We start from the raw sequence: 21,504 nt of genomic DNA, 5'->3' as shown, positions 1-21,504 counted from the left end.
ATATATTTTTTAAAAATAATAATCTTAAATGGTTATCGTGAACTAAACGGTAAATAGACAGTTTTTAATAGTAAATCGTGACCGTCTTAGATTGTTAAAATTAAGGATCGACGTTTTAGAAATTATCGAATCGATAATTCTAAATCGTCGAACCGACAATTCTGAATCGTGTTCATATCTATAAGAAACTTGATTTTTAATAGTTTTGAACAAAATTAAGACTTGATTATGATTTTATTATCATAGTTTAATTTACATGGGTAAGAATAAATATGCACATATATTTATAATAATTGTTGATTCTTTTGACATTTTCTAAATTTTAATTTCAAAGGATCTACAGTAAATAATGTCAATAACGATCCTATGTTTTATTATTAACCATGTTGTGAGTTCGGCTCGCTTGAATTTAATAATGTTTTTATAACCAACAAATAAAATTAACTAACACCATTAAATATTATTGATGTCCTACGCCATCTATGATCGCGCGCGCTAGTGCATCATTCTAATTTGTCTCTTCTTTTTAATAATTTACTCTAATAACTTTTTCTCTTTTTAAACTATATATGTATGTATGATTTCTAGAAGAATAGGTTTTCAGTGTATATATATTAAGTTATTGGTGGATTAATTACATATATATTTCTGTCAAAAATGTTTAATTTAATTTTTGTACTATAATTTCTTTTCGACTTTGTTTAATTAAAATTTTCATAAGATTGATAAAATATATTAGTTTCTTCGTAATCACACTTTAATATATAATATATATGATCAATATATATATAGACATTATTGTTAAACAAGTACAGTACTCCAACAAATTATTATATTTGGGTAGGAGGCATTATTTTATTTATATTTATATATATATATATATATTACTAATTAATTAATTGTGTCGATCAATAGTGACATGACTTGTTTTTGGGTTTCTCCATCAGCTTTGCCATATCTATCCTCGTCTTGGTAGAAGAATTGGAATGTGCGAATCATATTGACCACCAAACGTTTCATGTATTCCTCGAATGAAGAAGAAGACACAATTAGGCTGCTACGATCATATCCATTGACCATCCTCCAATTCTCCTTGATCGCTTCCTTCATCTGACCACGAGCCACATCTTCTGACACACCTCTCTCGCTCATGCAACACTGGATGCATTTTTTCACATCACCTCTTTTAAGTTCATCCTACAATATCCATGCATGCATTGCACATATATAAATTCAATTCAATTCAATTCATGTAACAAGATATATATATATATATCCAGAGTACGTACGTAATTGGAGAGTACATACCCATTTTAATTATATAATTAATTTATTCTCGATCGATCGATCGATCGATGAGTTAATGATATTGATATATATATATACATACATACATACATACCTTTGAAGTTGCTAAATCGTCGTAGAGCCTAGCAAGTCTAGACTTGGGTAGCATAATGGCAGGGTAATCTGAGAAACGTTCTAAGTCGTGTTTGGTTAACTCTGGGGCCATGCAGTAAGCATAGGTCACCATCACATTGCTCGATATCGACATCCTTCCATTCTCTAAATATTCATCAAGCTTCGGCGTGTGCCCTTTGTGGTACCACTTTGCTTCCACTAGATACGCCTTGCACAAGTCTGCCCACTGAAATTAAGGGTATATATATATAATTAATTAATTAACAGAAAAAAATTAAGGAGCTATTATAGCTATATTATATATCACTTACGGCTCTCTTGAGATAAGGCATCGTGTCCAATCCTTTCTCTTTCATCACCTTATAAGTTGCTTCATTTGTCGTGTTGAAGACTGCAATAAATAAGAGCTTCATGTAATCTGGAAGTCTATCGATCGCATTAATGTCCCATCTGAAATTATTCATATATATCCAGAATCAGAATAATCAAATTAAGCGATTCGATATATGCATGCACGTATGTATCATCAGTATATAATTATATATTCATCGTGTTTAATTTTACCTATCGATGGTATCGGTGAAGAGTTGGAGTTCATCCAAGGTTCCATAGACATCATAAACATCATCGATCAACGTCACGAAGCAGTTTGCTTTTGTTTGCTCTTCTCTGAATCTCCAGTGCTCTGGCTCAGATGCCCAACCCACAGTCCACAAGTAGTTCTCAGTCAATCTGTCCCTTGCGAATGGCAATTCCTCAGCAATTCCAAGTTCTGTCCACCATCTGCATGCATGATATATATGATTACCATTCAATTCAAATATATATATATATATATATGGCATGAGAAACTGATTAAGTATTAGTTTATATAATTACCTCGAGACTTGTCTGAGTTCTTTCTTGTGGACGCTCTGAGTTGCATTGAAATCGAGCTTAGCAAATTCGATAAGCAGATCAGCATGATTAATTACGTTGTTCGTGGTCGCTTCTCTTTGGCATGATTCGATGAACCATCTCGTGTGCAACCTCTCCATCCTCCAATTCAGTGGCAGTTCCAGGGCGTGAGCCACCTTCTCCCGAGTCAGATCCGAGATGCTGCCTTGTTCTAAAAGATTCTTGAGGTGTTCAGTTGTGAACTCCATGGCTTCCTGCAACACCATCTCTTCCTCATCTTTTTCATAATAAGAAGCCTCGTACAGACTAAGCATTCCTTGGGTATTCCTTCTAAGGCAATCCCTGAACTGCCCTTTCTCATCTCTAAACTTGTCGAAAATATCTTCATTTGACAGACAGAGAAAATAATTAATAATTAGTTTCTGACAATTATTGTAGATGACACTGATCGATTAATTACCTTCTGAAACAGAGAAGCCATTTTCCCTGAGCAGCCTGAAGAGCACTGCTGAGGCATGAAGGTTATCCTTCAATTTCAAGCTGATGTCGTCTAAAGACGCATGAAGACTACTCAAGGAGTCTTTAATCTCATCTTTGAAATGATAAGCCACTCCGAGCTGTTGCAGCTGGTCAATAAGTTGAAGCTGCTCTTCCACTTCCTTCTTCTCGTCCTTCACAACTTTTCTGACTTTCTCCTTCAGTAATTTAATCCTCGCAGAGTGGTCCTTCTCCTCCACCTATAGATCGATAAAAAAAAAACTTTCAGTTAAGTTTAGAATGAAAATTAAATTTAAGAGAGAAAAAACAGAGTGCTAGCTAGCTACTGACTGGAGAATTGACAGTGAGTGATCGGATGCGGTCATCGCCCCATAAGTTGGGCTGGTAATTGGCCGATCGCCTCGACGACGGCGTCTGCCCGGCGTCGGCGGCGCATCGGATGAGCGGGAGGCACGGTTGCTTGACGGCCGTGGTGCATCGCCGGAGAGCAAAGAGGTGTCGATCAAAAGCCAAGTTTAATGGAGCTAAAGGTTGGAAGATCAGAGACATGATTATTGATACAACGTACACAAAATTTTAGCTTAATTTGGGGGCCGTTTGGCAGGTGGCTTTTGCTTGAGCCCTCGATTAAAACGGTTGCCATATATAGAAGCGTCGGTGTCCATTACTTAATTATTAATGCTGTTACACGTTATCGCGTGTGAAATTTTTGCGTTAAAACATTCTTCACGCGCGATCTCCAGAAGAGCGCCGGTGCGGTTGTTAGTTTTAGTAAGATATTATGAACATATTTTTAGCTGACTTCAGATACGGTTCGATAAAATAATATTAGTACATCGAAAATGCCTTAGTATATTTATTGTTTAGCTAAAATAATACGCATCGAATTCTTAAAAAATTTAAAATTCAAGGAGTATAAATATATTATATTTCATATTTCTGTTAACAAGATCAAGGCGTTTCTATATAGAAAGCTATTAATTGTTTGGAAAATAAATAAAAAGACTGTTTTTTTTTTTAAATTTTATTATCATTCATTAAAGGGTGTTTCATTTTAAAGAAAAAAATATTAAAAGGTGTTTTATATTTTTAAATTATTTATATTTTCAATATTATTATAATAATTTTGATCAAAATTATCATCAAATATATATTCAAAATTATTTTAATATTAATCAAAATTAAAATTGATCTAATAGTTTACTATTAGAGTAGAAATTGGTACAACGAAGATTAAAATTATTAGCTTTTGGTACCACAGATCCAGGCCTTTCTCCACTGGAATATCCGTACTTCATTCGAACAACTCATAGTGATCACTTCCAAATGAAGGCACTGGCTGATCTGGTTGAGTCCTGTAGATGGAGAGAGGTAAGGCCATCTATGTCGACGATGACTATGGAAGGGGAGGAGTAATAGCTCTCGATCGGTGATGCATTAGCAAAGAAGCAGTCTAAGATCTCCTGTAAAGCAGGTTTCCCTCCAAATGCTGGCTTGAATGTGATTAATGACTTGTTGGTGAGAGTCAACCTGATGGAGTCTCGAGTATACATTATCCATGCCAATTTTGACTCTGGGCTGAACATTTTTTCTCTTGCAAAAGACCTGGGGATGATGGGCACTGGATATATATGTGGATAGCTACTGATTGGTTTGCTTCCTAAGTTCCTATTTGGATTCATTCATAACATCTGATCAAAACATCATGAGCCTTATACAAGGAACCATTGTTCTTCGCCACCATACTCCAGATTCTGCCCCGAAGAAGAGATTTATATCTAGATGGAAAGGCATGATTCGCGAAGGAGAACCTACTTTAGGATTGAACAGCTATGCTCTGTATGGATTAAGTCGCTGCCTTATCCAGTTCCATGTTCATTTATGCTAATTGGGAATGGTTCTACAAATCCAAATTATGATGAAATTGTTAACATGTTAGCTCAGAATGTGAGGACTTCATTCTGTCATAAAACTATGCTGATTCGTTTTCACGTTAATCTCCCTCCCCACAAGTCATTCTGTTGCCGTCACTAATACCTATCTATATTATTTTCAAATATTTAATGACTTGTGCCACTGTGTCTGTCTTTCAGGTTTAGTTTCTCAACCATGTTTTTTCCTCCCATAGTAAGTAAGAATTACGGTGGATCTGATAAATTTGGTTTGCTTTTCTTCAATATGTTTGTTTTTCTTCTTCTTACGCATCTGGATTATGTACAGGAGAGAACACAGTTAGAAACGGATGGGGAGTTGTAGCACTGAAGATGGCGACACTCAAGACAGTGAGATTCTTCTTGGTTAGTTAAAAAACTTCAAGGACTTAATTCAGTTTGTTGATAGAGTGATTCAGAGTGACAAACAACAACGAAGTGCTTGTGCCTCACTTGATGTCAAATATGTAGAAGAAACTGGTGGAAAAGACGTGCCAAATATTTTCTTTTCATATTTGATTGGTTTCCTCTGTTTTGACCCCTGCAATTTTCGCTGCCAAACTACAAGGACGTGTGCCTAAACGAGTAGCCAACTTTGATGACTAATTTGTTATCTGGCAGCCTAACTCAACTAACCGAATGCATTTGGATTTAGATCCGATAATGCAACTCCAACTAAATAACATAGGCAAGATGGGCGAACCATAGATAATGGATCTCAAATACAAGATCCGCCACCCGGTTCCGATGTGTTAGGACAGCCGACAGAGTTGACCAGATGTGAGCCGCGAATATGATTCCCACAAGGTTGACGAGTCCCAGAAGACGGGGCAGGCGGGCAGCGAGTGAGGGATGACCGGCGGAGATCGAGGAGCTAGCGAGGGATGAGGCGGACCTCCGGAGGCCGGCGAGGCGGAGGTCGAACGGCAGCAGCGTGTGGGTCTGGCTGGTCGGGGTTGGTCTCGGCGTCTCAGTGCTCCTGCTCCTTGTGCTGCTCTGCCGCGGGAGGCTTTCGTCGAGAGCCGCGCCGCCGTCGGTCGCACAGGTGCATCATATTTCGACTCGTTATCTCTGTTTCCGTGGTAAAAATATGTTCTCGCTCTCTCTGTGTGGCCGCAGTGAGTTGACGATGGATTTGCTTGTTCATGATTCGTACTCATCATTCTACTATCCCTCAATAAATCCTTGGTGTTTCTCTGCAGAACTTCGATCGCTCGAACACTGTCACTAGCGGGGGTATGAACATTACTGGCGATGTGCTGTGCCCTTATTCATGCACGAGGGAGATGATGGATCAGATATGCATCGCCAAGGCATTGGTCGGCATCGCTGAGGATAGTAGCAATGCCCAGTTTGCAGCAGAGCTAAGTGCTCAAATTCAGAAAAACCAAGCCCTTCTGGCCGGAGCATCAACGCTAACTATTGGAGAATGTGAATCGACAATTCGTGATATGGCTCTCCTGCTCCACAAAGCCCAGCAACTCCACTATGACATTGCGACTGTGATTATGAAGCTGAAAGACCAATTCCAATCTTTGGATGAAGAGATGAAATCTGAGGCTGAAAAGAGCATCAAATCTGGGCAGATAGCCGCTGAAGAACTCCCGAAAGGATTATTTTGTCTTAGTATCAGGCTAACCATCCAGTGGTTTACAAATTCAAACCTCAAACGAGAACTATCAGGAGGGAGGCAAATCACAGAGAAGCTCAGAGATAATAGTCTTTACCATTATTGTGTCTTCTCGGACAACATCCTTGCTGTGTCAGTGGTGGTAAACTCTACTACGGTGCATTCAGATCATCCTGATTCTGTTGTATTCCACCTGGTCACAGATGAGGTAAACTATGCACCTATGAGGGCCTGGTTCTCCATGAACAATTTCCGAGGCGCAACGATCGAGGTCCAAATGGTGGAAGATTTTAGCTGGCTGAATGCCTCGTATGTGCCTGTCCTAAAGCAACTCCAGAACCCTGCGGCCCAGAACTTCCACTTCACTGAAACTGGTGATAACAACCGAACACCAAACAAGTCCAGGAACCCAAAATACTTATCGATGCTTAAGCACCTAAGGTTTTATATCCCAGAAGTCTATCCGGCATTAGAGAAGATCATGTTTCTTGACGATGATGTGGTGGTTCAGAGGGATCTTTCAGAGCTGTTCTCGATTAACCTCAACGGGAACGTGATGGGTGCTGTCGATACTTGCAGGGAGACCTTCCATGGGTTCCATAGATACTTGAACTACTCCCACCCGCTGATCCGTGCCCATTTCGATCCCGATGCGTGTGGCTGGGCATTCGGAATGAATGTCTTTGATTTGAGGGAGTGGCGCAGAAGGAATGTGACTGGGATATATCACTACTGGCAAGAGAGGAATGCCAATCACACATTGTGGAAGCTTGGCACCTTGCCTCCGGGACTGCTGACCTTCCATGGATTGGTTGAGAATTTGGATGCTGAGTGGCATGTGCTTGGACTTGGACACACAGACGTCGACCCATCGCAAGTAGAAAATAGTGCAGTTTTGCACTACAATGGGCGCAGGAAGCCATGGATGAAGATTGGAATGGACCAGTACCAGGGGCTTTGGGAAAAGTATGTGGACTACTCTCATCCTATGCTGCAACAGTGCTTCGTGAGAGGATATAGCAAGGAGAGACTGATGTAAACTATGTTCTTATCATCAATTAGAAAGATCTTGTAGCGATTTGATGCTACTAAGTTGCACAATATTTCTCTCTAAAAGTTTTTTGTTTGATCTTTCCTTGAATCACTGTCGTCTAAACTACTTGTATTATTGGTTCGTGGTGTAGAGGCGAACCTTATCTGAGTGACTAGTCTCTGTTTAGTAGACATATTAAAGGTTTCCTAAGAATATCTGTATTATTGGGAAGAAAAGAAAGGTCCATTCTGTGGATATTCATAATCTTTTGGCATCAACACTGCAATTTCAACTTCATCGAAAATGAATGGAAGAAAAGAGTAGAAGACAATAGCCAGGATGTGACATTACTCATCAGCTAGCTGGCCTGCCTGGCTAATTGGCTATTCATTCCCTCAGTCAAATACCAACAAAAATAATCCAATTGTGCCATATGCTACTGAAGCTTTTACTCTTCGCTCAGTATTCAAAACACTTCATTCTCATTTAAGGTCTAAGGAGAGGAAGCCCTGCCAAAAATGATGATTTGATCAAACATAACCAGAGAATCCAATCATGATCACATGTCCCATACTTATAAGTCTCTGACGAAAGCAAAAAAGTAAAGAGATATACAGTGTCTTTTCAGACATCAGAATCTGCACACTTTATTCTCACTCTCGCACTGAATTCCTATGAGCAGGGCTTGTGTTTGTTTGAGCCTTCATGGAATCCCTCGGTTCCCCAATATGTTCTATAAATGAACCACTTCAAGGATGGATAGATACTCTAGTCTAGACCACCTATCCTTCCTTCCTTCTTTCCTCTCCACTTTCCTTTGTCATCCTCATCGTCGAGTCGTGTTTGTTGGGAGATGGGTTTGGCCAGCAGGGTGGCATGTGTCGAACATTGCGGTCGGAGGCCACGATCGCGAAGAAGCTTCGTATGGAGAATAAAAGCAAGGATCATGAGAGCTTTGAGTAAAAGAAGGATCAGGCTCCAGTATGACCCTCTTGGCTACTCCCTCAACTTCGATGATGGCTGCCACAGAGCTACTGAGACGAATTTCCTAAACATGGAGGGCCAAAATATGAAAATGTATATGGCTACTGAGACAAATTTCCTAAACAAAGAGGGCCATATATGAAAATGTAGTCCAACTATATATATATATATATATATATATATTTATAAATGGTTCATAAAATTGTAAAAAAGAAAAATCGTCGCTCGAAGATAAAGAGGCGGAACCCTTTTGCTGACGTCGCTTTTGCCGGCTGATACCCACCACCGGCTTTCGATACAGGGGAGAGGGAGAGGGAGGAGGAGAGGAAGATGGGCGGGATCGTCGAGCACGCCAGGCTTTGTTTTCTCTTCCTCTCGGTAGTCGCCGCCTTCGCCCAGTGCTTTAACAGAGGTCAGTCGGTCTCTTTCTCCTGTTCTGCTCCCCTTCCTCGCGATAGAGTGGAATAGTTCCGTTCCTCCTGGCGCATCCATTGTGTGTAATTTGGTAGGCTATATGTAATTAGAACTGTGTAATTGAACTCAGTATGTCTGCAATCTGTAAAATTTTATGCATCATGTCTAATCTGTAGGTTTTGCAATGGATAAGCATTTTTATTTTATTTTTTACGTTGTCGAGTAATCATACTCATGAATTTTTCTTCGTTGTATTTAGTCTGCAACCTTGGATTTGTAGAAGCATATTCTCCTGGGAGCAGTTCTTGTGATTTGCTTCAGTGTGTCAGTTTCTGAATACCTCTTATTAAGATGCACGAATTATTGGTATGGTTTGCTAGATCTATAAAATATAAGCTACTTGCTGAGTATTAACTTTTTGATAACTTGAAGACTTGAATACTAAAGAAAAGAAATAAAACTGGTAAAATAAGAAAAATCTGACCTGTTTGATTTCATTATCAAGTGAATTGTTCTGTTTATTTGGCTGCAAAATTAGGCACAACCTGATGATATGCGTCACCATTTATCAGTAATTTTAACAACCTTTATGTCATGTAAACTAACTTTTAAAAAGCTTAATTGATTTGCATTTTATAAAATCATTTTTTGGGAAAATTTAACTAGTTTAAGATCATTATCAAAATTTTATATTGGCATAAAATGACTCAATTTGATTATGACATGATAACACGAATTTCAGACACCACACATAATCCATGATAGAGTTTGTAAAGGTTCCTCAATGATGCAACTGCTTTGCTCAATCCAGTAAATGTAGTTTCAAGTAGTTTGGGATGTCATGTTCCCACTTGACATGGTAATCTTCCATCTTTGAGACCGCTTATTTAACGATCAAGCATCACCAATACCATCCTCTGTTGTCATTTTGTATGCACTTTATTACCATAATTTTTGAGTTTTTCATAAATTAAATTACATTGTTGACGGAGTATAGGTAGAAAAAACTTGGTAATTTTCAACTAAGAACGCCTGGTAATAATTTCCTTAATGTCCCTCCCTGTTTCCCTACATCATAAAGAGATGTAAGTTAGTGTCACCATAAGCTGATTGATATGGTTTCTTTTCCTTTATCTAGATACTTCGTTTGTGAGAAATATAAGTAATATACCTCAAAGTAACTTTGGGAGAGGAGGTTTGGCACACATCACCATTGCAGGTGCTGTTTCACATGGAATGAAAGAGGTAAGTAATTGAAGATATAAATGTTTTACTTGGACTTCTTAAACTTTCACTGAAGCAATTTAAGCTGAGTTTCTTTGCAATCAATTTCTTTCTATTTAAGTCAAGTAGCATGTTGATATTTTTTCAGTATTTATCCAAACCACTCATTTAACTGAGATCCAGGAGATTAATCATGCATCATATTGGCATAAAGAGAGGCTTTCCTTCTTGCTAATCTAAATGGATTTGGATCATATGCTAAATTTTATGGTGTTTGAGATCATGATAAGAAAGTGGTAAGTAAATTTCCAGGTGCACTACCATAAGATTGGATTATTAAGTGTATCTGAAAATTGTTTGATCCAAAAACTTTAGCTCAAAACTCCTTTATACTTGGGCCTCTCAAATTTTTGGCTTTTAGATAAAGTACACCTCTACTTACTATATGCCATAGTTAATGAATGATTTATGCATCTTTCATGTAGTGTATTCGTAACTCATTTTACTAGTGAAGATACTACTTTGGAACAATGAGCCGGCTGTTGGCATGTTTTAAGAATTAGGGAATCAATCATTAGTCAGCCATTAGGCGGCATGCCTTTAAATATATTGCTCTTTCTTGAGTGTTCTCATATAAGAGGGCTACTCTGAATATCTAGCTTTTTGTTAGATTGAAGTTTGGCTACAGACATTCGCGGCAGGCACTCACACGCCAATTCATCGCCACTCTTGTGAAGAAACCTTTGTGGTCCTAAAAGGGAAGGGTACTGTTTTACTGGGGTCAAGTTCACTCAAGTACCCAGGGACTCCTGCTAAGTTCCCAATTTATTCAAATAGCACATTTTCTGTCCCTGTGAATGATCCTCACCAGGTACTACTCACAATTTGTTTACCACATTACATCATAGTTTCATATATCCTATTGCTGTGGTCTTACCACATTACATCATAGTTTCACATATCTTATTGCTGTTGCTTTGCTCATTGATACTATAGTATCTCCGACAATGAATGATTTTATTTCTTTGATAACTGATTGATAGTTAATATTACACCAAATAATTCTGATTCCTTCCCTTGTAGGTTGTGATTTTAAGTTTTCATCTTTGGTTTCAAGATTTTAATCAAATAAGTCTGTTTTGATGACATCTACCTTGATACTTCGCCAACCTTTAATCTTTAATATATGATAGTATTGGTAAAACTCCTCCAAAGAACTAATCAATTATCTGAAAGCTTTAACGAAAGCATGGATACTTATGTGCAGATACCATATATTGAGTCTTGAGGCCAGTCAAACTGGCGAACCATTGACATGCTTGTATAATCAAATTGAGGGTCACCTTGACAACTCAAGCTCAAGGACTACCTATGTCATGTCCTGGGATATGAACATTATAAGACAGGACTGCTCATATCTAGAGGGTGCATTAGAGATTTGAGAGGTAGAAATTTTTTATAAAACCACTTTGAGATGCTCCTAGTGGGGGGGGGGGGGGGGGGGGGGGGGGGGGGGGGGGACTGCCACTGTGCATGACAAGAATGTCTCTGTATACGTACATCCTTCATGTGAATGAGCAGTTCCTTCCAATAATGATAAAAGAAAGAGGATCATTGAAGCTCAAGGTTGGATGATATACCTCATCAGGTTTCCAAGCACACAAAGATGACACTAGCTGTATGAACTGAAAGCTTTGTTTAGGAGCAAAATCATTTATGGTATACTTACACCAAGCTGAAAGCTTCATTTAGGAGCGAAATCATTTATGCTATACTGACACAGAGGAGTGATGCTGTTGATTGTGTTCATATAAACTTTTAAGCTGGCACTTTTTTATGAGCAACTTGATTTGTAGAAGAGTCACAACAGAGAAGAAGACATTAACTTTATACGAGCTATGAACTACTTAATTATAGCTTGAGAATGGTGAAGTAACTACTTTGATTGTTCTCTAGATGAATTGGAGTTCATATCTATTGCAGGTTTGGAATACTGATGAGCATGAGGACCTGCAGTTGCTTGTTGTTATATCTCGTCCACCAGTCAAAGTGTTAGATTTCAACCCTATACTTCAACTATTCTACATTCCATTTAATAGTTTCAAGTTATTACTAATTATAGTTCGAAAATTGAAATATATTATGATTTTCCTATATGCTATCTTTCCTGAATTTGGTTTTGTCGAAGTTGGATAGAATTGCTAACTTCTTCTGTTTATGTAAAAACAGAACATTCTCATGCTTTATGATTACACATGGAAAACTAAGTCTACTTTTTTTCTACCTTATCTTGGAATATCCATCATTAATCATAGTCCTGTTCATCTTTATCTTTGTTAGTTTTACTAATTCTGATATTTATAAATCCTGAGTCTTGACGTCCACTCCTGTATGCCTGATCCTTGTATCATTATCATCGTATCATAATTATTTAAGTTCCTTGTCAAGTTTGCATCTAAACTTCAAGCAATACTGATATGACTAGATCTAAAACGCTCAATATTCTGCAGTAGCTTGTGCATCTTTTAATCGAGTGAAAAAATACTGCATTTATTTGTATGTTATTCAGTATTATGTTTAAGCATATTGATTTGTAAGAGATGGTAGATGCAGTATCTCTAGTATTCTGTTGGCTCATGCTTATTTTTGTGCATCTGGCATATGCTCAGTCAGATTTGTTTTTTAATAGTTAACAAGTAGATTGGTTTTAGGATAAAGGTTCTCTTTTAGTGTATCCGAATGCAAATATTTCCAGGCTCACAGAGGATACAGACTTTGGAAATTCATTCTGATATGAGGAACAAATGTAGAAAAATCTCTATCATATATATATATATATATATATATATGTTCCAATTATCCTTTCTACACTATTCTCACCATCTTATTATCCACTTCTTTGTCATGCAATAAATTTTGGTTCCTCAATATTCTCAGTGGCCTCCCAAAAGTCATGCTTCTGCTCCCTCACTGTTACTGCTTTTCAAAACTCATTTGGTAGCTTATCTCCTCGATGTCTTGTCACTTCTTCTCTACACATCAGCACCTGTGTATTGTAACAAATTTCCTCTTATTCTGTCTAGTACCCCATCAGAATTTCTTGAGCTACGGCTTCACTAAACCTTAGAATTTGAGTGGGCCTTTTGCTCCTAGTTCGGAGCATGTGCAGATAAGTCCAGTAAGGCAGATGCAACAAAAGAAAATTGTGTCTGCTTTGTCTTGAGGTTCTTTTAGTATGCATGGCACGGTCTAGGGTTATATCATGAGAAAGATTTTTTTCCTCCTGGAAAACTGTCTCTTTCAGGCTTTGTTTAGTTTGTTTTCGGCATTGAAATTGGTTCTATTTGTGCATGAAAATGCAAATTTCTTGGGCACTAAACTCTATCAAAATTCTACTCTTTTAATGCTTCCAAATTTTTTATCATCATGAACACGGAGTTGTCATTGCAAAATGTACAGAACTCCAATGATAAATCAACGTGTTTTTTCAGTAATATTTAAGTTTTCTAGTGTAAAGAACAGTATAGATATTATGTCAAACTAGATATAGAGTTCAATTAAGAACTAAGGATTCTGATGGAATAACTTAAGGGTGCATTTAAGATGTTCAGTGTAATGAGGTCCTGCCAAATGAAAATATTAAATGATTTATATATATACCTTAGGCCATTTTTTACTCCTTTTCTCTGCCAATTCTTTTATTATTATTTTGGCTTTTTTTTTTTTTTAAATTCTGTTTGTGCTTACGATCACCAGCAAGTTCAATGGCCAACTTGGGCAAAGTCTAGGATCTATTAGACATCACAGAATTGACACTCTTTCATATTATTCATATTAATTGTCACACGTAATTTGCCTATAATATCTTTAATCACATTTTGCATTTGAAATGCAAACCATGCATTATTTTCTGGTTATTGCAATTTGCATACATTGATTTGCATCACACAGGTTTATATACGAGGACTGGGACATGCCCCATACGGCAGCCAAGTTGAAGTTCCCATTCGATTGGGACGAAGAGTGCTTCCATGTAAAGGATGAGTTGTGATGTCCTTAATCTGCAACTGTGTAAGATGTCGCATTTGGCTCGTTTGGCCTTTGTGTAGACCATTTTCCTCGTGTGAACTAGAATTTGTAAAACTTGAACATTAGTAAACAATTGTCTAAATGTGATGTCCTTAACTAAACTATGGTTCATCTTTATGGATGGAAATGAAGGCGAATTTTCACAACCATTTTTCCGGTAGCATTTATGATTGCTTGGTCTTGGTCACTACTAGTAACTTAATTCTGGTTGAGTCCCCTACATTGGTTTGAAATTTTGTTGTAGATTTTTACAAGGTTTTGGTGTTAATCAAATATTACAGGGAAAGTTACATCCTCAGATAATATTTGTGAAGGCCTACTGTACCATATTCAAGCCGAAATGAAAAAGCATTAAGAAGTTTGTTATTCCCTATTTATTTTAGTGAACATGACTCAGGATGACAAATGCAACACTGTTAATCTTTAACAAATTGTACCCTGAATAAAAGGCATTTATTTGTTTTTAAGTTTACAATCTCGTCCAACTATTTTCCCCCAAGTAAATCAGAAAAAAGGAGACTTTTAAAATCATTTTAGTATTTCACTTCTTTCCTAATAAAACATTTTCAATCTCTTCTAGTTTTTGTTTCCTTTGTCCGTGCATCTGCTTACTCTATCATTCACTAAAATAAAAATTCATATATCTGATGGACTCGTGCTTCTGAAATTATCTATTTTCTAAGACGGCTAAAACAGGAGTCACCGTGCTTCTGAATTTATCCGATGGACTCGAATTTATCGAGTGGATGAATAGGAGGAAGACTTTCTGTTTCCATTATTAGTTGAGCCCAAAATTCATATATCTGGATTACTCAGAAAATAAAAATAAAATTTGCCATTGCATTCGTGGATAAGATGAAACACGTTTGATCATACAAATTCGGGGGAAAAGCAAAATTATGAATTCTTTTATTTTCTGCCAAGTTTAAGTTTTATTCAGAAATGATTTCAACAAGGCACATCCATATTGATATGCTTACAACCTAGAAGAGTTTATTCCGGTTGCCTCAAATTTTGACATCCGTTTAAATAAGCACGCCTTGCAGCTCCAATCGACAAACCTGCAACATTGCACCATCATATGAGTTATGAACTTATTATGGATCGCGTAAAGAGTTGTCTTCACACAAGGAAACACATGGATTTCAAAAGCCTATTGATATGGTGAAAAAACAACAAAAGCAGACAATGGTGATGCATGCAGGATCTTGTGAACCTAAGTCTCAATTCAAATATCAAACTGTTCCGCTGAAACTTAAAAAAATGATTATTATCAGCTTACAACATGCCCATCCACACGGAGAGCACATGCCAAAAAGTGAATCGTCAAGGAAGATTGTAAACTGTTGATAGATGGCTGAAGCTGTCGATGCAACATACATGATAAATGCAAGCTAAGGGATGCCGGGGTCAAAAAACCATTGGCTTCAGGGGGAATTTAAGAGCATGACCATAACTTTCAAGGAACTAAATGCAATGATTCCTAATAAGATCTTGCAGATAGAGTCAAACCATTTAATCAATAGAACAAAGTCCAAGTGGCATAGTTCGATGTCCCAGGAGAATAGAATTGCTCACATTACCTTACCGAGCATGCTTTCTCATGTCAGATAAATACTATCCAATACTGCAAACCCAGCAGCAACACCACCTTCATTTGATGATGAAACTTTTGTCCGCATCAAATAGCCACATTGATCATTCATAATGACCTTGTCTTTGTTCCTGCAAATTGCAAATTATTCCATGTTCTTCAGGATCAATGAAATTAACAAAGATAACCAACTGCTTAGTATTTCAATAACCTTAAGTAAGCGCTGTAGATTCCGAGTTCAGAAATTGCATTATCCTGATGCCAAATACCTTCTCGGACGAGAAAAGAAGGAACAGATGTCGGGAAGATTCTCTGCATCAAAATGTATGCAGCAAGTTCCTCCATCCCTTCCTTTTGCAGCCTAACTAATGTTTCCCTTACACTGTCACCATAAATGTTGTTTCCTACAAGCAGACACAAGGTATAAAGTCTCCTGGAAGTTAAGGAAATAATAAATAGTGAAAATGTGGATAAAGAGGTACCTCCTCCTTCTCGCTGCGGTTTGAGAACAAATAAATCAGGTTTTTCGACAGCAGACCTAACGGCATCTGCGTCATCCAAACTCCACAACCCTGCAAAACACTTCCTCACTTTTGCAATATCATCTTTATTATCGAGGAACCTGAAATACACAAGCAACATGACTAAGTGTGCAAAAGTATACGTCAAACATAATGCAACTGACACAATTATGATCCATTTCACAATTTTTACAAATTTAAAGTAAATCATAGATAGCAAATTTGATTACCTCATCAATCCATGTGACAAGAAAACATGAAAAAAATTGACCCAGACACAACCTGTTTCTGGTTAACCTATTCAAAGTGAATCATGTCACAACCATCCTAATTGTAGTTCCAAAGCTGCAGATCAACGTTGAAATCTCTTTAGATGGTTCAAATCTCTAATTATAGCTTATTTTGTTAAACTTACACATCCCATCTAGGAATATAAATTGGTTAAGATTATTCAAACTTTAGTATTTTAAAAATTCAGAAAAGACAGGACATTTGAGGAAAAAATTGCACGATTACAAGTTGTTTCTGTTCCAACAATCAAAGGGCTTGCTACAGAGCAGTTAAACAAACCATATAACTACAAGCGAAACTTGGAAATTACCATCTCATTAGGTGGGGTCGGCTAAAAAATTAGAAATTAGCAAAAGAAAATAAATTTGAGGAATTAAAAGGGAAATAATGAAAACCTTTCCAACACATTTGGTTTGGCTAATTCTTGCTGAATCTTCTTTGTTCCAACCAAATGATATGAGATTGATGGGCACTTGATGGCTGATGATTTCTCCATTAAAAGCCTCGCTCTCCATTCCTGTGGTGTGGAATTTTTGTAAAATGTCTATACAATCATCGAAGTTCACATGATAAGAGACGAAAAAAATTTCATGTGTGATACAAACATGTCAGAAAACCAATTATATTAAAATAAATAAGACCGCATAATATTACTAACTGTTTCTGAAGGATAATCATTCGGTGAGTACCCAGCTCTAAAATAGATGACAGCAACTGTTTGTCCATCTCTGCATTCAACTACAATTGCTGTAGGCCTACTAATGCACATTTTAAACCAAAGTCGACAAAGTCTTTGGCTAAAATTAATGGACAAGAGTATCATACATGGAAAGAGTTCCATCTGGAAGAACTTGCGCTTGTGCTTCTATTTCTGATAAGGTTTTGCGGATAGTAAGTACACCATGTGTGTTAAAATGTTTTAAGGAAAAAACCCCAGGAGGAAGAGCACCAAGATAACATTTCTAAGCATATGAAATTGAAATACATCTTTTCAGATAAGATGCCAAGCGATATTATACTAATGCAATCACTATAACCTCTAACAAACAACTTGGATAAGAAATCACAAAATCATAATGTTAGACAGAGATATGATATGAAGAGAGTACCCGACAGTAAACCTAAATGATTTATCATATCCTTCATTAACGTGGAAAATTACACCAAAAAAAGGGAAAAAGAATAGACTGTGACTCTACAAGGATATTTCCCTTTTAGAACAGCAGCGAGCCAGTGCTGATCATACATGTTGCGCTCCTCATTTTGGACAACCACCAAAACTACAGCACTGAATCGAAATATAAAAGGTAAACTAGTGAATTTTCATCCATGATTATAGGTAAGAACCAATACATCTCTTGAATCCAACCTGATATTATTGTATTCATTCCATGCTTTGGCTAATGCCTCTGCAAATCTGCTTACAGCCATGTTTCTAGGAACTCTTTCTGAATCCATTCCTAGTTCCTTCCCATAATAGTTAAGCAAGTTTCTGCAAAGTGATTCAGGGAACAACATTACAAACAAAATTCTCAGTCCAGGCACTTATCGAGTTGATGTTTCTTTCTGCTATTTTAATAGGAAAAATTACTCCTTGCTTTTATAAAAAAAAGAATTTCAAGCTCCAAGTTGGTCCAACTTAGTGATATGGATATACAATCTGAGAGATGCCAGAGAAAAAACTGCAGAACAAAAAAGAGAACAAGTTGAGAGTGATATTTACTTGTGAAGCTCACTGACAAGGCAACTAAGACCAGGAAATGAAGATGAAATGGTGTTGAACTCTATTTGTAGAAGTAGATTAGTTTCAGCATCCAGCATATAATCTGACCGGTGCAGACCCAGGCGAATATCCTGGTATGTTGTAGTTCAGAGTTAATACAACATGGAACTAATGAACCAAAAAGTATAAATTATCTGTTAAAAAGTTTATTAGCCGAATCTTAGATGCTGAAAAATGAAAATTAACAGTTTAGTACAGAGAATCACTTCTGTTTTATTCATTTCCAGAATCTTTGAGTGTATATCAAGGAGTCTATCAGTAAAGGGGTCCACCTTCTTTGTTCTGCATCATTAAGATAATATTTAAAATGCAACTCACAGTTGGTTCAAGAACACAATCTAGGATTTAAAAGCCAATAAGGATGGAAGACAAAATATTGTTCATAGTTTAGATTTTTTTCATACAATAATTCAATTTTTTGTGACACTATCATTTGGTCATTACCAAATATAATAGCATTCAAAAAAAGATGGGCAAAATATATCTATTGCAGTACATTGAAAAGTTATTGCATGCATATACAAGAGAGAAAATAGAAGCTAGGCACAAACTGCAGAAATAGATCTATTGTCCTCATTTTATTGAGGAAAACCATGATAAATTCAAACAATTCTGTCAATTAAGGCAAGGGACGTCGTTAAGGTTTTCAACAAGTCATTAGAATTTGTTTTCTAAAAAAATTATTATTTGATTCTGTCATTACCTTAAAAGTTTGTTATAATTTAGAGATAAGTTTGGATTTTCTCAACAGCTCAGTCATATTATGAGTCTATAAAAAGGGGTTTAGGATCCTTCATACATCTCAGCTTTACTTTATAATATCAATTGCTTTGTCGTTCGTTGAGAGTTAGTTGTTTGGCAGCAAGAGTAGCTCATGCTGTATCAAGTGAAATCAGAACCAAGACTCCTATTCAGTTTGCTTCCAAATACTCCTCTTTCTCTTCAAGAACAAAGCGTCACATTTTTGTGTGGGCTCTTCTCCCCTTTGTTTGTCTCTTGATCATCATTTTTTTTCTCCAATTTAACAACAAAAGCCAAGGGGATCACAAGCCCATCTTCCCCAATCTCTACTCTCTTCCACAATGTCAAGCTCCCACTAACCACTTCACTAGCTCCCCCTCCCCCATGCTTGTTGCCTCCCCATCATCATTGCGTCAATCGAACACCACCTCTCAATAAACCCCACATGCCAAATCGACCACAACCCATTTCTATCCAACCCACACTGACTTCCTAGCAATCTCCCCAAGTGTCACTACCTCCCTTTCAGGTGGTGCTTCCCACTCAAGAGACCATTGATCGATGTTTCCATCTTCTTGCATGTGGAAGTCGAGAATATGTAGATATGATTCGGCACTTGATCCTAGCTGCTGCCTCACTTACTTCAGCGCCCTTTACTGATCATCACAACTCACATGGCAATGCACAAACCTATCAAAGCCAAATTAATTAAGATTTGTCCATTCTTGATCAATCCAGCTAAACTGTAAATTATAGATTAGTCTCTGTTCCAAAAAAAGGACAATTTGCAAATTAATCCAACCAATCTATAGATTTACATATCGGCCCTATTTTTTAGATTTAGAGCACGAAGTTTATCCTCTTCAAGGGAGACATCATCAGCACCTGCATAACAAACATTGTCAACAGAACAAGCTCGCATTATCCCGATCAAATCACTTATTTGAAAAATTACTTTTATTTAATTTAGTTGGTTCCCAATTTTTCTGCTTTTAACTAATTTCCTCACTCATTTGAAAAATTACTTTCATAGTTTAATTAATCATCATAACAGTCCTTTATTTGCACCATTAGTTTACTGGTGTTACGTAATGCAAATAATAGGAGTGAGATACTAGAAACCAAAAATAACATTGTTGTGAATGAGTTTAAATCTCTGCCACTACAATAAAAGCCTGGCTCATAAGTACGATAAACAGTTAGAGAAACCTGGATAAAGAATCTTGCAAAAAATTTCCATCCAAGCTGACACGATCAACGAGCTCATTAAAGACCGGAGCCAAATGGCATGCCTGCTTCCAATTCTTTACAGGGAATGACACGGGGAGCAGAGCAAATGGAGCATGAACTAGACCGATACCAGGAACAGTTCCTGAACCCTGCATGAACATTTATCCAATCCTGCGTTAAAATTTTATATGATTCAATCTCAAAATCCTGCATGTAATAGTTAGATGCACATGTAGATGGACTGAAAAACAGAACGGGAAACAGGAATCTAAAGTACATATATTGAAAAATAAATTGGGAGGATACACCATGCAAATAAATTAGCAAGTCCAAAATTTGGAAGTCTTTAACTCAATGAGAGTAAACTTCATTAGGTAAACTTGAACTAATGAGCAAAATTCCAATAGACTATAAGCCATGATTATATATATATTTAGAATCTCATATCTAATAGTCAAACACAAAGAGTAAAGGGAAAAGGCAAATAGCAAGTTCGTCGTGGAGAAGTCGGAACAGAATAAGGGACCTGAATGCGCCTATCACCGACGACAAGTCCATTTAGCGAGCTCCAAACTAGGGCGTCGTAAGTCATCTTCTCCGCCAATTCAGGAGGAACTCCCCGAGCAAAGGTCGGGGCAGCGATCTCATCGCTAGATTCCAGGTGGTCACTCGACCCGACGCATCGCGGTGGATACATAGCCAGGAAGCACCCACGAAGACGAGGGGCACGCAGGAAGACATTGCAACGGAAGCGGAGGTCGGGCGGACCGATCACGGCGGTAGTTGCCTCCATTCTGGGATCGATGTGAGAAGGAAAGGATGGGCGCCAGTGGCCAAGCGACCGGAAGCCGCCAAGGGTCAGTGAATCCATCATGCCTTCAAATCTATATCAAGTGGCGCTCGGTCTCCCTGTTCACGGAGGGCGACCACCCCAACCGGCCTTCCGACGCCCAAAGGTTCCGCTTCTCAGAACCTGGAAGTGGGACGGCCGCCGCCTTTCCACTGACGAGGCGAGTAGATGGGACGCGAAGGCCGATTTGCGGTGGGCTAGCAAGAAGAAGCGCCCCCTTCTGCTCGATCTCGACCAGGATCCCAACCCGAAGCACCCAAAGGGGCCCCCTCAAAATATCATAAATTGACCATTGATCCTCAATTAAGTTTAAAAAAACTATTTATTCGATAAGAGGGGCATCTATGTAATATTAGATAATTACGATGGAAA

The 21,504-nt window shown here is 37.6% G+C and overlaps 4 protein-coding genes across 5 annotated transcripts; 2 read left to right on the top strand and 2 right to left on the bottom strand.

Annotated features, from left to right (window-relative positions):
• Positions 1 to 889: 889 nt before the first annotated feature.
• LOC141839466 (monoterpene synthase 8, chloroplastic-like) lies at positions 890 to 3,402 on the bottom strand. Its single transcript, XM_074727212.1, has 7 exons — positions 3,148 to 3,402; positions 2,780 to 3,056; positions 2,302 to 2,701; positions 1,987 to 2,205; positions 1,734 to 1,872; positions 1,403 to 1,648; positions 890 to 1,197 (listed from the first exon to the last, which is right to left on the bottom strand). Exons 1-7 carry the CDS (start codon positions 3,364 to 3,366, stop codon positions 892 to 894), a joined length of 1,806 nt encoding a protein of 601 aa, XP_074583313.1. The 5' UTR covers positions 3,367 to 3,402; the 3' UTR covers positions 890 to 891.
• Positions 3,403 to 5,715: 2,313 nt separating this feature from the next.
• Positions 5,716 to 7,646, top strand: LOC141839468 (putative galacturonosyltransferase 10). The gene is made up of 2 exons (XM_074727213.1): positions 5,716 to 5,793; positions 5,951 to 7,646. The coding sequence occupies exon 2, from the start codon at positions 5,987 to 5,989 to the stop codon at positions 7,415 to 7,417; it is 1,431 nt and encodes a 476-aa protein (XP_074583314.1). The 5' UTR covers positions 5,716 to 5,793; positions 5,951 to 5,986; the 3' UTR covers positions 7,418 to 7,646.
• A 1,055-nt stretch (positions 7,647 to 8,701) lies between these two features.
• Positions 8,702 to 14,263, top strand: LOC141840894 (auxin-binding protein 1; the record flags this gene model as incomplete). Its single annotated transcript, XM_074728982.1, is given in 5 exon segments — positions 8,702 to 8,807; positions 9,948 to 10,054; positions 10,704 to 10,904; positions 12,017 to 12,084; positions 13,985 to 14,263. Coding segments are annotated over 5 exon segments (558 nt in total). The 3' UTR covers positions 14,085 to 14,263.
• A 667-nt stretch (positions 14,264 to 14,930) lies between these two features.
• Positions 14,931 to 21,351, bottom strand: LOC141840966 (glutathione synthetase, chloroplastic-like). 2 transcript variants are annotated; one of them, XM_074729077.1, is made up of 13 exons: positions 20,809 to 21,351; positions 20,262 to 20,431; positions 18,518 to 18,593; positions 18,252 to 18,382; positions 17,898 to 18,020; positions 17,736 to 17,816; positions 17,354 to 17,434; positions 17,187 to 17,256; positions 16,924 to 17,045; positions 16,199 to 16,338; positions 15,928 to 16,120; positions 15,701 to 15,847; positions 14,931 to 15,183 (listed from the first exon to the last, which is right to left on the bottom strand). In XM_074729077.1, the coding sequence occupies exons 1-12, from the start codon at positions 21,154 to 21,156 to the stop codon at positions 15,724 to 15,726; spliced, it is 1,659 nt and encodes a 552-aa protein (XP_074585178.1). In that variant the 5' UTR covers positions 21,157 to 21,351; the 3' UTR covers positions 14,931 to 15,183; positions 15,701 to 15,723. The 2 variants fall into 2 exon arrangements, with proteins under 2 accessions (XP_074585178.1, XP_074585177.1); XM_074729076.1 differs by having other exon boundaries at positions 15,706 to 15,847.
• Positions 21,352 to 21,504: the final 153 nt, after the last annotated feature.

The sequence above is a fragment of the Curcuma longa genome, chromosome 11 (genome assembly GCF_044706935.1).
Source record: "Curcuma longa cultivar G26 ecotype Majalengka, Jawa Barat chromosome 11, ITB_CL_G26_1.1, whole genome shotgun sequence".
In the NCBI taxonomy this organism is placed as follows: Eukaryota; Viridiplantae; Streptophyta; class Magnoliopsida; order Zingiberales; family Zingiberaceae; genus Curcuma; species Curcuma longa.
This window is presented reverse-complemented; position numbering and strand designations above follow the sequence as displayed.

Excerpts from the sequence above, each read along its gene's own strand:
- LOC141839466 (XM_074727212.1), bottom strand. The coding sequence starts at position 3,366 with ATGTCTCTGATCTTCCAACCTTTAGCTCCATTAAACTTGGCTTTTGAT. Across the intron at positions 3,057-3,147 it reads CACTCACTGTCAATTCTCCA|GTGGAGGAGAAGGACCACTC; the intron begins GTCAGTAGCTAG and ends ATCGATCTATAG. Across the intron at positions 2,206-2,301 it reads GAACTCAGACAAGTCTCGAG|ATGGTGGACAGAACTTGGAA; the intron begins GTAATTATATAA and ends TCATGCATGCAG.
- LOC141839468 (XM_074727213.1), top strand. The coding sequence starts at position 5,987 with ATGAACATTACTGGCGATGTGCTGTGCCCTTATTCATGCACGAGGGAG.
- LOC141840966 (XM_074729077.1), bottom strand. The coding sequence starts at position 21,156 with ATGATGGATTCACTGACCCTTGGCGGCTTCCGGTCGCTTGGCCACTGG. Across the intron at positions 17,257-17,353 it reads CCAGATGGAACTCTTTCCAT|AGATGGACAAACAGTTGCTG; the intron begins GTATGATACTCT and ends AGTTGAATGCAG. Across the intron at positions 17,046-17,186 it reads ATGATTATCCTTCAGAAACA|GAATGGAGAGCGAGGCTTTT; the intron begins GTTAGTAATATT and ends TCCACACCACAG.